The 12501-nt window shown below is 44.3% G+C and overlaps 1 protein-coding gene across 4 annotated transcripts in view; it reads right to left on the reverse strand.

Annotated features, from left to right (window-relative positions):
• Positions 1 to 420: 420 nt before the first annotated feature.
• The window catches only part of RAPGEF5 (Rap guanine nucleotide exchange factor 5), a 232784-nt gene continuing 220703 nt past the window's right edge, over positions 421 to 12501 (reverse strand). For all 4 annotated transcript variants that reach the window (XM_043871607.1, XM_043871605.1, XM_043871608.1 and 1 more), the window contains 2 exons: positions 7684 to 7738; positions 421 to 4796 (listed from right to left, as the gene is read on the reverse strand). In XM_043871607.1, the coding sequence (XP_043727542.1) occupies positions 4678 to 4796; positions 7684 to 7738 (174 nt within the window). In that variant the 3' untranslated portion in view covers positions 421 to 4677. The remainder of the gene's footprint in view (positions 4797 to 7683; positions 7739 to 12501) is intronic.

Raw genomic sequence — 12501 nt, forward strand, 5'->3', positions numbered from 1 at the left:
ATGTCTTTCCGGCCTGTGGCCCATCATTACCACCCCTCTGCTTCAGCATCCCACCCCGGCTCTTGTGCTGCCGCTGGTCCAGGCCTCGGGCATCCCCACAAGGGCCTGGAGCTTCCCTCCATGTCTGGGCTGGTTAGGGAGAGCACCCCATTCCACTTGAGTGGGGTGAGGTGCTGGTGGGGGTTGTCGGACTCTGCACATCCCAGAAAAGGATGTGATTTCCCACACAGCATGTTTAGGTTCTGCAATAACTGCATAAGTGATTTTGGCTTCCACGGGCCACCTGAGAATCTCTTCACCTACCTGTTGCACACTCTGTGGGTAAACGATTCCTGAGTTTCAATCTGACCATAACACGGTGCCAGAACACTGGCTACAGAGTCCCCAAGCATCACAAAGCAAGACGTTCTGAGGCGTGAATAGTATATCTTTAACATAATCTTATATTTGGAAAAGCAGTTTTTTAAAAAAACACTTGAAAATACAAGGTAACAGTAACTTATATAAGTTTTCACCTTATATTGCTTGGCCATTTTTACATATAAATTATTGCTTACTAGCTTTGATAAATACACAGCACAGTCATATGTACAGAAGCAGAAAGCATGAGATATGAGAAAGGAAATACTGTTAATGGCAATTCTGGTAATTCCACAAGTGTTTCATATTTACCAGCTCTTCTAATGGTGGAAAACTACCAAGTGTAGTCCCTGAGAAGTTAGGTAGGCGCCCTGATTGCAGGTTTTCTATCTTCTAACTGTTAACGCAAGCTGACAAGGTCAAAGCAGTCAAGAGTCCTTGCTTCCGGTTGACTTCATCCCAGTCTTTAATAACAGTATAATACGAATACAATAAATAGGCTATGCAAATAAATAGTACTCTGCTAAAAAATGTTTAGTATATACAGCTTTGCTTTATATAGTACATTTTCATTTAACTTTTTGGCAATTTTAAAAAACGTTTTTCCAGCACTGGTTCTAAGCACAATGGCTCACTGGTTAATAAGCAGGCTGAAATTTTAAGGACACGTCTTTGAAGCATTTAAAAGAAATTCCGCATTAGACCGCATTTAAAAGAAACTCTGCGTGAGACCACCACAGTGGATCTGATCTGCCCCTAGTTTCTGAGAAGTTCGGATTCCCTGTGCCATCCAGGGACATTTGGGATCTGTGGTGAGTGATGACTATGGCAAAACCACAGGGCGAGGGTCAGGGCAGCCGTCAAGGCCACGCTCCAGGGATCGAAAGCCACCAATACCTTCTCTTTCACACTACTGTTTCTCCCTACGGAGAGGTGAGTACACCTCTCCCCACAAATTGAGAGGGGTAGGCTCTTACTTTATCCTCATGCCTTGGAATTTCAGGTATGCTCTACCCGACTTGCTTGTGGATAGGGGTCTAAGATAATAAATTTATTCTACAGAGATAGAATAAAGAAAATGCAGGTGATAATAAGTATCACTACAACCATTTGGCAACTGTACAGACTGTAACAGAGAGTGAATTAAAAAAACTGTTGTCTTTGGAGCATCTGCAAATGTGTATGAAAAAATTTAATATTTTTGGAATGGTTATGATTTTGCCTATTGGAAACTGTTGCTGGGGCTTCCCTGGTGGCTCAGACGGTAAAGAATCTGCTTGCAATGCAGGAGACCTGGGTTCAATCCCTGGTTTGGGAAGATCCCCTGGAGAAGGGAATGGCACTACCCACTCCAGTATTCTTGCCTGGAGAATCCCATGGACAGAGGAGCCTGGTGGGCTATAGTTCATGGGTTCACAAAGAGTCAGACACGACTGATCAACTAACCCTTCAGAGCACACTATCCTATGCTAACTTCTAAAGAGGGCTGGTTTGCTGGAATGCTGACAAATCCAAAGACCCACAGGACTGTCTGAAAGTTGTGCTGTAGCAAAAAGAACCCTCTTAGAAGGGTCCATGCACTCCTCGCTGGTGAAGGTTGCAGATACATTACATGTTTCAGAGTGAATGGAGATTTTGTGCAACTGTGAAAATCTAATAAGAGTTGGAAAGGAGCTTATACATCTTCCTGGTGAGGGAATATGACCTACTCCTATTAACAGGGACCCAGCTTAAATTCTGTGCAGCCTCTTCACTGGGACAACTCCAGACTTGTTACAAAGTCTCACGTTAAGCTTGATCTGGTCCCCATGATCCTGCCTTGAATCCTTCAGCTTCAGATTCAGGCCTTCTCGGTGCTTCTGAAATTTCTGAGACCTGCTGCCAGAGAAACCTCTGGAGACTGTTGTTAAATTTCAGGAAGATTTGGAGATTATGACTTTCAGAAGACGGGGATGGAAAAGCACATCTAAACAGAACAAAATCCTCCTTTCCTTTTGCTGCCCTGAGAGCCACATGTACCCCATGACTTGGGGAGACCCCAAGAGCCACATGAGCCCCATGACTAGGGGAGACCCTGAGAGCCACGTGAGCCCCATGACTGGAGCAAACAGTAGGCAAACGCCGTTCTCTCCCCAGTGTTTCCACTCATGCCACATGGGGGTAAACTGAATACACCCTCAGAATCTGTTCAGACCTGATGTACATGTGGATTTGTTTGGCCATGCATGTATCTGAGCTGAGGTCCAAGCAGCAGGTGCTGTGCTGAAATAGCTCTCCACTGGAGCAACTGCAGTAGTTCTAGATGGAGCAGTGTAAATCTAATGCGAATAATCACTCAAACTCTAAAACACAGAGAAGATGTTGAAACAGCCTCACAGGATCAGAATGGCTAAGTGCTACTCCCCAAGAATAGAGAAAAGACCAGAACACACACTGGTGCTGCCAGCCCACACTGTCACCAGTAATTGCCAAGGGGAGCCCTTCTCCACTGTTTGATCGGCCTCGAGAGAAATTGCTTTTCCCTGGTTCTGATGGTTCTGACCTCTTCCAGTGAGTCTCATTCCATTCCCAGCTGCCTGGGGCATTTCTCTGAGTGGACCAGCCCTGGACGGTGCCTTTCTGTCAAGCCCTGTTCATTTGCAGGACTGAAGGACACAATGGGACAGACTCTCTCTCAAAGTCGTCCCCAATTTGGCTCCACGTGGTTCTTTCGAGCGATCTCTCCGGGTCAGCGTGGTTGCCAAGCCCAGGGAACGGCGCTGCTATGAAGGTGCTGGAAAGCACTGGAAGCAGCTCAGTAATGAGATGCTGATGAGAGGAGAGGAAGCATTTCTGTACAGGCATCGAGGACAGGAGCTGGCAGGGCTGGTGAGAGGGGCGCCAGGGTCACACGTGTGGAAATGAACGGACCTAATATGGGAAGCAGGAACTTTGTATTTAAGCGAAGGGACAAGGATCTGGCTGGCAGGGATGGATTTCAATATTGTTTCCCACAGGTTTTTTTGTTCATTTGAAGGTTGAGGCAAACCAGTTTGTGAGAACAGCCACAGGTCTTATTTACTGTAGGAGCCCCAATCTCTAAAACTGGAAATAAAAAGAGATCTCAAAGACTCTGAGACTTTGAGATGAAAAAAGAGGCAAATTATAGAAAGGCCCCCTGCCTTGGTTGGGAGGTGGGATACAGGACTTCTAAGTGTCCAACATAAATCAGATATTTGGATCTCTGGGGGCTCTTTTCATCTGCTGAAAGACAGGCCATTGCCACTATTTTATATCCCTTCTTCTTCTTCTCCAGGGAGCTCTAAGCGCTCCACACATCAAATCCCATGTAGAGCCCCCTGTACTGGTTGTTCTCATTCCAGAGTGTAGGTACGAGGTGGCCGAACCGTGAGAACACGAGGGCACCGCCAGATGCAAGACGCTGGACTTTTGTGACTCTGTCACCCCCAGAAACAGTTACAGAGTGCCCGCGATGTGGCAGGCACCGTGCTTTTGTCAAAAATCGTACTGTACTCGAGGAGAGATGAGAGCCTGCCTGCACATGTAAAGAAAATCCCCAGAAAGTGAACAGCGAGTCAGTTTCTTAAAGATGACTATGTTTTCCGTATTGGCAAAGCAACTTAGTCTAACTCACTTACAGCGGTAAATCAGGTTGTGCAGACACGAATGTTACCCGCAAGCATACAGCACGAAGTGACTGAGCTGCTAAGAAATGCATGCCTCGACATTTCTCTTCTGGAGATTACAGCAGGGGTGGCAGCGGCCAGTGCTCACTGCCTCCCTAGACACAAGTAGCTTTTGGTGATGTCATAGTTTGTAACGATGGAGACCAGTCCATCTCCATAGAAACCTAGAGATGCCATCACTGTCTGAGTGTTCGAACGAGCTCCTACTCTGAGAGCCTATAAACAGCCATCTACTGCCAGGCCAAGTGAAGCTCCCTGCGGCTCCTGCGCACTCTAACCGAGCTGTCTGGTCACCGTATGACAAGGGGCGGCCTCTTGCTTTGACGTTGGCACGTTGCAAAGTGAACAATGATTGGCTCAACACAGTGATCCTAAAAAGCCAGACTTCTCATTTCGAGAAAGTTTCTGCCTCCTCTTCTGCTGCCTCCTTTCGACAGCAGCCTCTCCCCAACTCAGGTGGCTGACATCACTTCCTGAGCACGCTCTGGCTGGCTTTGCTGTGTGCGTCTCATTGTGATACGCTGATAAAACTCAGCAACTTCTCTCGCAGGAACATAACACGCTTGGCACTGCCATCCCTGTGGCTCCGGCGCTGCGGTTCCGGGGGAGGCGAGGCAGTGTGCGGTGGGGCTCATACCCGCGGCTCGATCCTGTGCGAGAGCTCGAACAGGGCTTGCTGGCTGTCAATGACGTACAGGTGATGCACGTAGGACTTTAACTCTGGGTGCTCTTTTGGAGATACGTCACCTCCTATGTGGGGGAAGGGGAAAAAAGTCAGTCTCATGAGAGCAGTAAGCTATTTCTAAATACCAGTAAAATCCAGCATGAAGATGCAGTGTAACTCCAGAAGGCTGACCCTCATGTGTCATGGTCCCAGAAGAGATGTCTGTTTGCTAATCATGTCGATGCTTTCTGGGCTCAGACTGGATTCCTCAGGTGAGGTGATCAGACTGGCAAGATACATGTTTTACCAACACCGAGACAGTGGTTGTTATGATCCTCTCGCCCAAACGGGAAACAGCACAGACATGGCAGGTGAGTGGCAGAGCAGGACTGGAGCCCAGACCACGAGGCCCCCAGGTCCATGGTCTTGGCTCCCCACTAAATGGCCTTCACAGGCTCTTGTATCGTAGGCTGGAACTGTCAGAAATCACTGCTAATCTGGTGACTGCATGGACATAATAGTTCTTTTTTTTTTTTAAGTATTTCACATAATATTTTGGTGTCTTTTTGGGGGGGTGTGTGTGCAGGATTTAAGGGAGCAACTGAGTGAACAAACACTGCTGAAGTGAACTGAAAGTCTGGTTAACAGGCAAAGCAGCTTCAGGAAGTGTGTGAATGGGCTGACATCTGCCCAGATAAAGATAAGGCAAGGGGGTTCCTACTCCCAAACGCCCAGCAGACAAAGGGCCACAAGAGGCTCTGGGGCACTGTGAACCTCGCAGGCCGTGCTGCTGGCAGCTGTGATAAGGAACCAGAGATAAAGTAGCCTGGACAATGGCGGAGGCCCACTTCCCGTAGTCAAAAACAAACAAAAACCCCCTCATGGCCTGTGGAGATGGGCTGAGCTACATTCCGGAAAGACAAGGTAACTGTGAGCCTCCATGATCCATGGGGTTTCAGATGGAGAAGCACGGGGTGAGTTCAGCTTGAGCAGAAGGAAAAGGCCCTCAGGAAGCTGAGCATTCTACATTCTAATGCAGAGATTTTTTTCTCTTGGGGAAAACCCATTTTTCCCCTCCTCTGTGACAAATATGTTTTCTAAGGAAAAAACAAGGTATGTATATTATGGATGGCTTGTAGTCCTTAGGTTTAATAGAAACAAGCCTTTCCGGTTCAACAACTAAAAGCCCCAAGAGTTTTACCATCCTCCTTGTTTGGTTTAGAAAACATGATGATTCCAAGATAATTTTGTTGTTAACTTTCCAGTCTTAAAAAGATAGCATGAAGAATGCTTCCAACCATGATGCGTGACCCTTGCAGGGCACTCTGTAATTCAAAGTGGCTTTCCAAGTGCTGACGTTGGTTAACCCTGCCTATATAAACTGTCAAAATGAATTTAGGTAATTCAGTTCCAAACTTGATTTTTAAAGATAGGTAAATATGAAACGCCAAATGGCCTGATGCTCATGTAAATTTCTCCTTCGCTTTGTGCCTTGCAGACTTCTCCTCTGGTGATGGGAGGTTGACGGCAAGGTCAAGGCCAGCCACACCCCTCCTGCCCACACATGCAGTGTATATAGACCAGAAGCCCTTGGCAAGTGAGGCTGAGGTCCCAGAATTTGCTGAGAACCCATAAATGCGTGGGAAGCAAAGGAGGGTGAAAGAAACACAAATCCTTTACTCATCAGCAATATTATGCTTACACATTTGAATGAATATACATGACAATGTTCTTAACTATTGAAACTGCATTATACTTGAGTAGTTAATGGAGAATTATATAAGCATGTATCAAACAGTATTTGCTGATGTGAACATTTAGAAGATTAGGTCCTGTATTTATAATTCTCTCTTTCAAGTAGAAATTCTGTAATTCACACAGAAGTTCAGCTGCTTTGTTGGAGGACAATAAAGCTACTCAAGCCTGGCAATGGAAAGAAAATTCTTAAGAGTATGTAATGGAAAGAAAATTCTTAAGCAATACGTACCAAAGTGTTAGCAATATTTTCCTTAAGAAGTAGGACTTTGATCGTTTTACTTTATAGTTCTGTATTGTTGAAAAACATTGGTTTACAATGAGTATGTATTACTTAAAGTTAGGTTTTACTTAGTGGTCACTTCTCATTGATTTATAATTACGAACTCTGTCTTTTAAAAAGCAAACAAACAAACAACTGCCTTTTTATCTCTAAAGTCTGTGCAAAGTGAAGGAAAGGGTACCAGCTGGGTGGTCTGAGGAACGGCCGAATGAGTCAGCCTCTCGGAGCTGGGGTCTTCTGTTCTGCATCCACAGAGTTAATAACCTCCATTCACCAGCCCTGGGGTCAGGATTCCACTGCCCATGTGAAAGCTCCCTGAACTCAATACATTCTGATTTCCTTCCTTCCTGCAATGTCTTAACATCATTTAAACATAATGTAAATTATTCCTGAGACTTAAAAAGAAACAAATATTCCTACATAGATTAGTCTCAGTAGGGAGTCTACAAAAGTGCTCAGAAAAACACTTTTTCAGTCAAAGGAAGCTCCAGACAGAAAGTTTTCGCTGGAGAGGAGAAAAGATTCTGGAAGACTGCTTTGGGCACTTTTCAAACTATTCCTATTCCAGGAAGGCTCCAGGCAAGGAGGTGAAGGACAGGGTCACCCCTGATAAACCCACAGGTCATTCTGAGCCAGAGGACGAGCAAACAGGACTTTCGGGGGCGGGCAGTGGAGTGGGAGCTTCTGATAGTTGTAAGTCACGCTGGGCAGTGAAGACCTGCTGCTGGGGCAGCATGAAGAGCTGCCATTTCTTCTCTTACTCTCCATCCCAAGCACGCAGTGATGAAATGGAGGGAATACAATACATGCATGCGATGTGAATATTGTATTTTACCACCTGTTTACATTTTCTATCACCAAATACTTGTGAAATGGCCACAGTCTGCACCAACGTATGATAAATGAACATGCCGTAACCAGCTTCAACGACTCACCAAACTGGTTAGTCCTGCAGTGTCTCAGGGTTCGGACAGTGTCGGCGATCATATGCTGAAAGGCAGGAGAGGAAACACATCAGGGGAAGGGTCATTTCAGATGTCGCCGAAGTAGCAGTGCTGCAGGGCTGAATAGTCTAACACCATTGGATGTGAACAGAAGAGCTGTATTTGGTGCTAGACCTAGCTTTAATTGAGGATACTGAGTTTGGATTACAAAAGAATATCTAGACCTTGTGTGCGGAAATAGGGGCTCTCAAGCCCAGTTGCATAGATTCTAACCAAGACTTGGAAAAACATACTGTAAAGAACACAGCACAAAACAACCTACTTAACACAAGAAAATACCTGTAAATACTATGACTGATAAGGAGTTAATATGTAAAATATATCAAGAGCTCATATAACTCAACATCAAGAAAACAGACAACCCAATTACAAAACGAGCAAATGACCTGAATAGACATTTTTCCAAGGATGACATACAGATGGCTGACAGCACATGGAAAGATGTTCCAACACTGTTAATCATCAGAGAAATGCAAATCAAAACCGCAAGGAGATGTTACCTCGCACCTGTCAGAATGGCTAACATAAAGACCACAAACGTTGCTGGGGACATGAAAAAAGGGAGCCCTTGCACACCGTTGGTGGGAATGTAAGTTGGTGCAGCCGCTATGGAAAACAGTATGGAGGTTCCCCAAAAAACTAAAAACAAAACTATCATATCCAGCAATTTCACTCCTGGGTCTCTATCTGAAGAAAATGAATACTAATTCAAAAAGACACATGCATCCCAACGTTCACAGCAGCATTATTCACAGTTGCCAAGATAAGGAAGCAACCTAAGTGCACATCAGCTGGTGAGTGGATAAAGAAGACGTGACATATATACATATATACAATGGAATACCACTCAGACATTAAAAAGAATGGAATTTTGCCATCTGCAACAATTTGGATGGACTTGGAGGGTATTATGCTAAGTTCAGTAAGTCAGCCAGAGAAAGACAAACACTATAATGATATCACTTATACGTGAAGTCTAAAAAATAAACTAGTGATTATAACAAAATATAACAGATTCACAGAAATAGAGAGTAAACTAGTGGTTGGTCACCAGTTGGGAGGTGAAGGAGGGAGAGGCAAGAGAGAGGAAGGTGATTAAGGAGTACAAATTATTACACATAAAGTAAATAAACTGCAAGGATAAGGTACAACACAGAGAACATAGCCAATATTTTATAACAACTATAAATGGGGGTAGAACCTTTAAAAATTATGAATCACAAAGTTGTACACCTATAACATATACTATTATATACCAACTATACCTCAAATGAAAGAAAAAAAATGAATATTTAAATGGAAATATATTAAAAAAAGGCAGCACGTCCAACCTCAACCTACCTGTCCACATTTGCTTATGCTTTCACTTCAGAAGTTTCACCTCCTCCCCATGAAGCCTTTCTGAGGTCTCGCTTCTGGACTCGGGAGGCGCCATTCTCAACCTCCCCACTGCTCTGTGTATAGGGTTCACTGGGCTTGTGTTGTCCTGATCAGGGGGGACTTTTCTCCTCCTCTAGACCAGCTACCACAAGAGGGCCTCGCGGACCCAGCACCTGCCATGCAGCACTTACGTAGCCTCACACACCTGCTGAACGGATGCAGGAACTTTGTGGAACCAGACTCAAGAAACGCAAATGGTGATGGGAAAGGGGATGTTTATGAAAGACGAACATCTTCTAAAACATCAGTATCTTTACGGAGCCTCTTCCCTGCTTATTATTTACATTCCCTTTCATTAGTCTTCAGTTTTCTGCTTTAATTTCTCAAGTTCTCTGAAGCTCTTTTCACCTCCAGGGAAAGGTTTCTTAAGCCCGCAGCTCCTTCCTGTTGACAAGACCCCGCGTCTCATACTTGTGTCCCCGCACTGTCTTCCAGCTCTCTCTACCACAGTCAGTTTTCCATGGTAAAGGAAAGACAGCATTTAGGACAAGACCGATCTCCACTACACTTTCCTCCTGTCAGCTGGCAGAATAATCTCCAAACATCTGTCATCCTGTTCCAGGCCTCTGCAAGTCTAGACTCCACACTCTGTTTCATACAAAATTCAAACCTCACCCAATAATTCCAGAATCAACATTATTCATAATCTGGTCCTCCAAACCTTCCTAAATGGGTATCATCTTTTTCTTAATAATTGAAATATAGTTGATTTACAGTATTACAATAGTTTTAGGTGTACGACACAGTGATTCAAAATTTTTATAGATTATACTCCATCTAAAGTTATTAAAAATATTGGCTATATTCACCTGTGGTGTACAATATATCTGTATATAGTATTTATTTTATACACAGCAGTTAGGACCTTGGGCCATCATTTTTCATGTCCTGCCTACACACACTGAACACAGGGTAATCTATAGACAGCAAACCCTCAACAAATGATGGCTAACATAATAATGTTGACATTAAAACAATTACTTAAAATTCAGCAGACCTCCAGAAACATTATCTGAATATGACCTACTTATTAAACTGTTCTCATGGGCTGATTTCTATTGTATTTCTACTCAATAGTGAAAAAATTAAATAGGACAGTGATTCCAGCAGCAGCCCGAGTTGCAGCTGTAAAGGAAATGAGGCCTGACTCATGTCTGTGAATGGATTGTTGAATTTCCTTCCCCCAGTTTTCCCGCTATTCTCAGGACTGTTCTCTCGCTGTTTTAAGGCGTCACCTGGATCTCTATCATGTGCCATATGCATGGCTGATGCAAGGCTGGTACTCAGGGCAGCCCTGCAACCTGAGCCCGGATCTCATCTTCAGGTTTTCCAAAGCGGGAGGGAGGAGCTACGATAAAGGATGATGTCTTAAAATTGAGGGATAAAGAGAAATATAGAAGAATGCATTTTTTTTTCTTTATTATTTAATGGTTTGAGGCTGATACGTTTGGAGCTGCTGAGGCAGCGAGGGGAACAATAGAAAACTTATTACATCCAATGAAGCCTTCTCTGTTCTCTGACCTAATGCGTTGGCCGGGATCAGCCTGATAAAGATAATACACTGAATTATCTGCTGTCTGGCTAATATCCATCATGAGGAATTGGCTTCCCACAAGTTAATCCAGTTAGGGTCTACTGGTTCATTATTGTGAAAGATGATGCTATTTTAGCTTAAGTGAAACCCTGTCTTTTGCTAAGAAACGTGCTGAAACTACTGACTCTACTAGGAAATTCAGTTTCACTCTCTGGCATCCCAGTATAACATAGGGCTTTATACAATGTAAAATAGTGTTTTGTCCTTCCAGAAAAAAATTCTGACTTCACCCTGAATTCTCTGTGCAAGGAGGGGGTCAGCATGGGGCATGCTATTTCTTAAGTGCCATCTGCTTTGAGGACCAGGAACTCAGTGATGCTACAAAATCTGCTCCCTTTAGAAATGACGTGCTAGCCGAGTACATGATGGGAGCGCTGTGTGCCAAGGGCCTGCTGCACCCATGTATAACTGCGCTTATCTCCTAGCCATCTTTTCAGTAACAGTTCTCTTTAAGAATTTAAAATTTAAAATGAAAGATTACTTGTTTATACCTCGTTATTTCATTAAGCTTTATCAAAATATTAAGGACACATACAGGTATTGACCCCAAGAGAAGTACTGTTAGTCAGACTTCATTTCAGTTCCTATGGCCAGTCTGAAGTCTTGTCTCTGTGAAAGCAAGACCCTAGACTAGGTTGGTTGGCATTGAAAGGCTTCTACTGGAAAAAGCCGGGGAAGAACAGAGACGCTGGTCAGAATGAAATAGAGACGGTGCAGGAAGCTTTCCACTGCTCTTTCCAATCTGTGCATTTTTCAAATTGTTCTCTCACTTGGATAGCTCCATCTGAGAGGAAATGACACAATGAACTTGAGTCACTGGTTCCCTTTGGGAAGAAGGTGAACCACCAGTCTGCCGTTCACAACAGACAATACTCGGCGTATACCAAATACCTCCCACTCTCCCGTGTTGCCTATGGGTCACTCAGGGTGAAGGGTGTGAGACCTTCAGAGGAAACTCCATTTGGTGTTTCACACCTTTCCCTCATCTTCACACATGTTCACCAAAGCTTATTCGGTGATCTTAAGCAGAGGTGTTGGCCAAGATTTGAAATAAATATTGACCAGCAGCTTCATACGCCTGCAGTCACTTCATTGCTATCAAACACTGGAGATAACCTGCCGACAGGCTAGCATGTTGGTGCCTACAATCCAAGGCCACAAATAGGCCCTGGGATCTTCAGAACATTACTGGGTGACAGAACAAATTCTCTAAAAACTAATATTTTTAATACAAGAATAATACTTTTAACACAAGAAAACTCAATACTTTAAAATATCTATTTCAGGCTGCATTGTTTTGACTGAAGTATCTAAAATAACTGAGCTCAATTCCAAAGCACATAGTGCCAGGAGAGACTTGAAAAGTTATGGACGTGTCCACTTAAAAAACTAACTACCCAGAAAGCAATCATCCTCAGATTATTAAAACAGAGCTATGGCAAGACACCCTAAGATGTCAATCTTCCAGATCCCAGCTGCTTGGGTTTTCAGGTTGTGCAAGAGCCGCCTGCACTGACACCATGCCATCTCCTCCCGTGTGAGTGAGTTAACCCCACAATTAGAGCTGGGCACCGAGGAGGCAAAGGCCAGAGGCTAACCCTGTTTGGACTCATCAGTTGGCTGTTCTTTGGTTACGGTCTATGGCCCCCCAGCTCACTCAACCTTCTTGCAAATGCCTGACCTGGTCTCACAGGGAACCAGGGGCCCACTCCTGA

The sequence above is a fragment of the Cervus elaphus genome, chromosome 18 (assembly GCF_910594005.1).
Source record: "Cervus elaphus chromosome 18, mCerEla1.1, whole genome shotgun sequence".
Taxonomy (NCBI): Eukaryota; Metazoa; Chordata; class Mammalia; order Artiodactyla; family Cervidae; genus Cervus; species Cervus elaphus.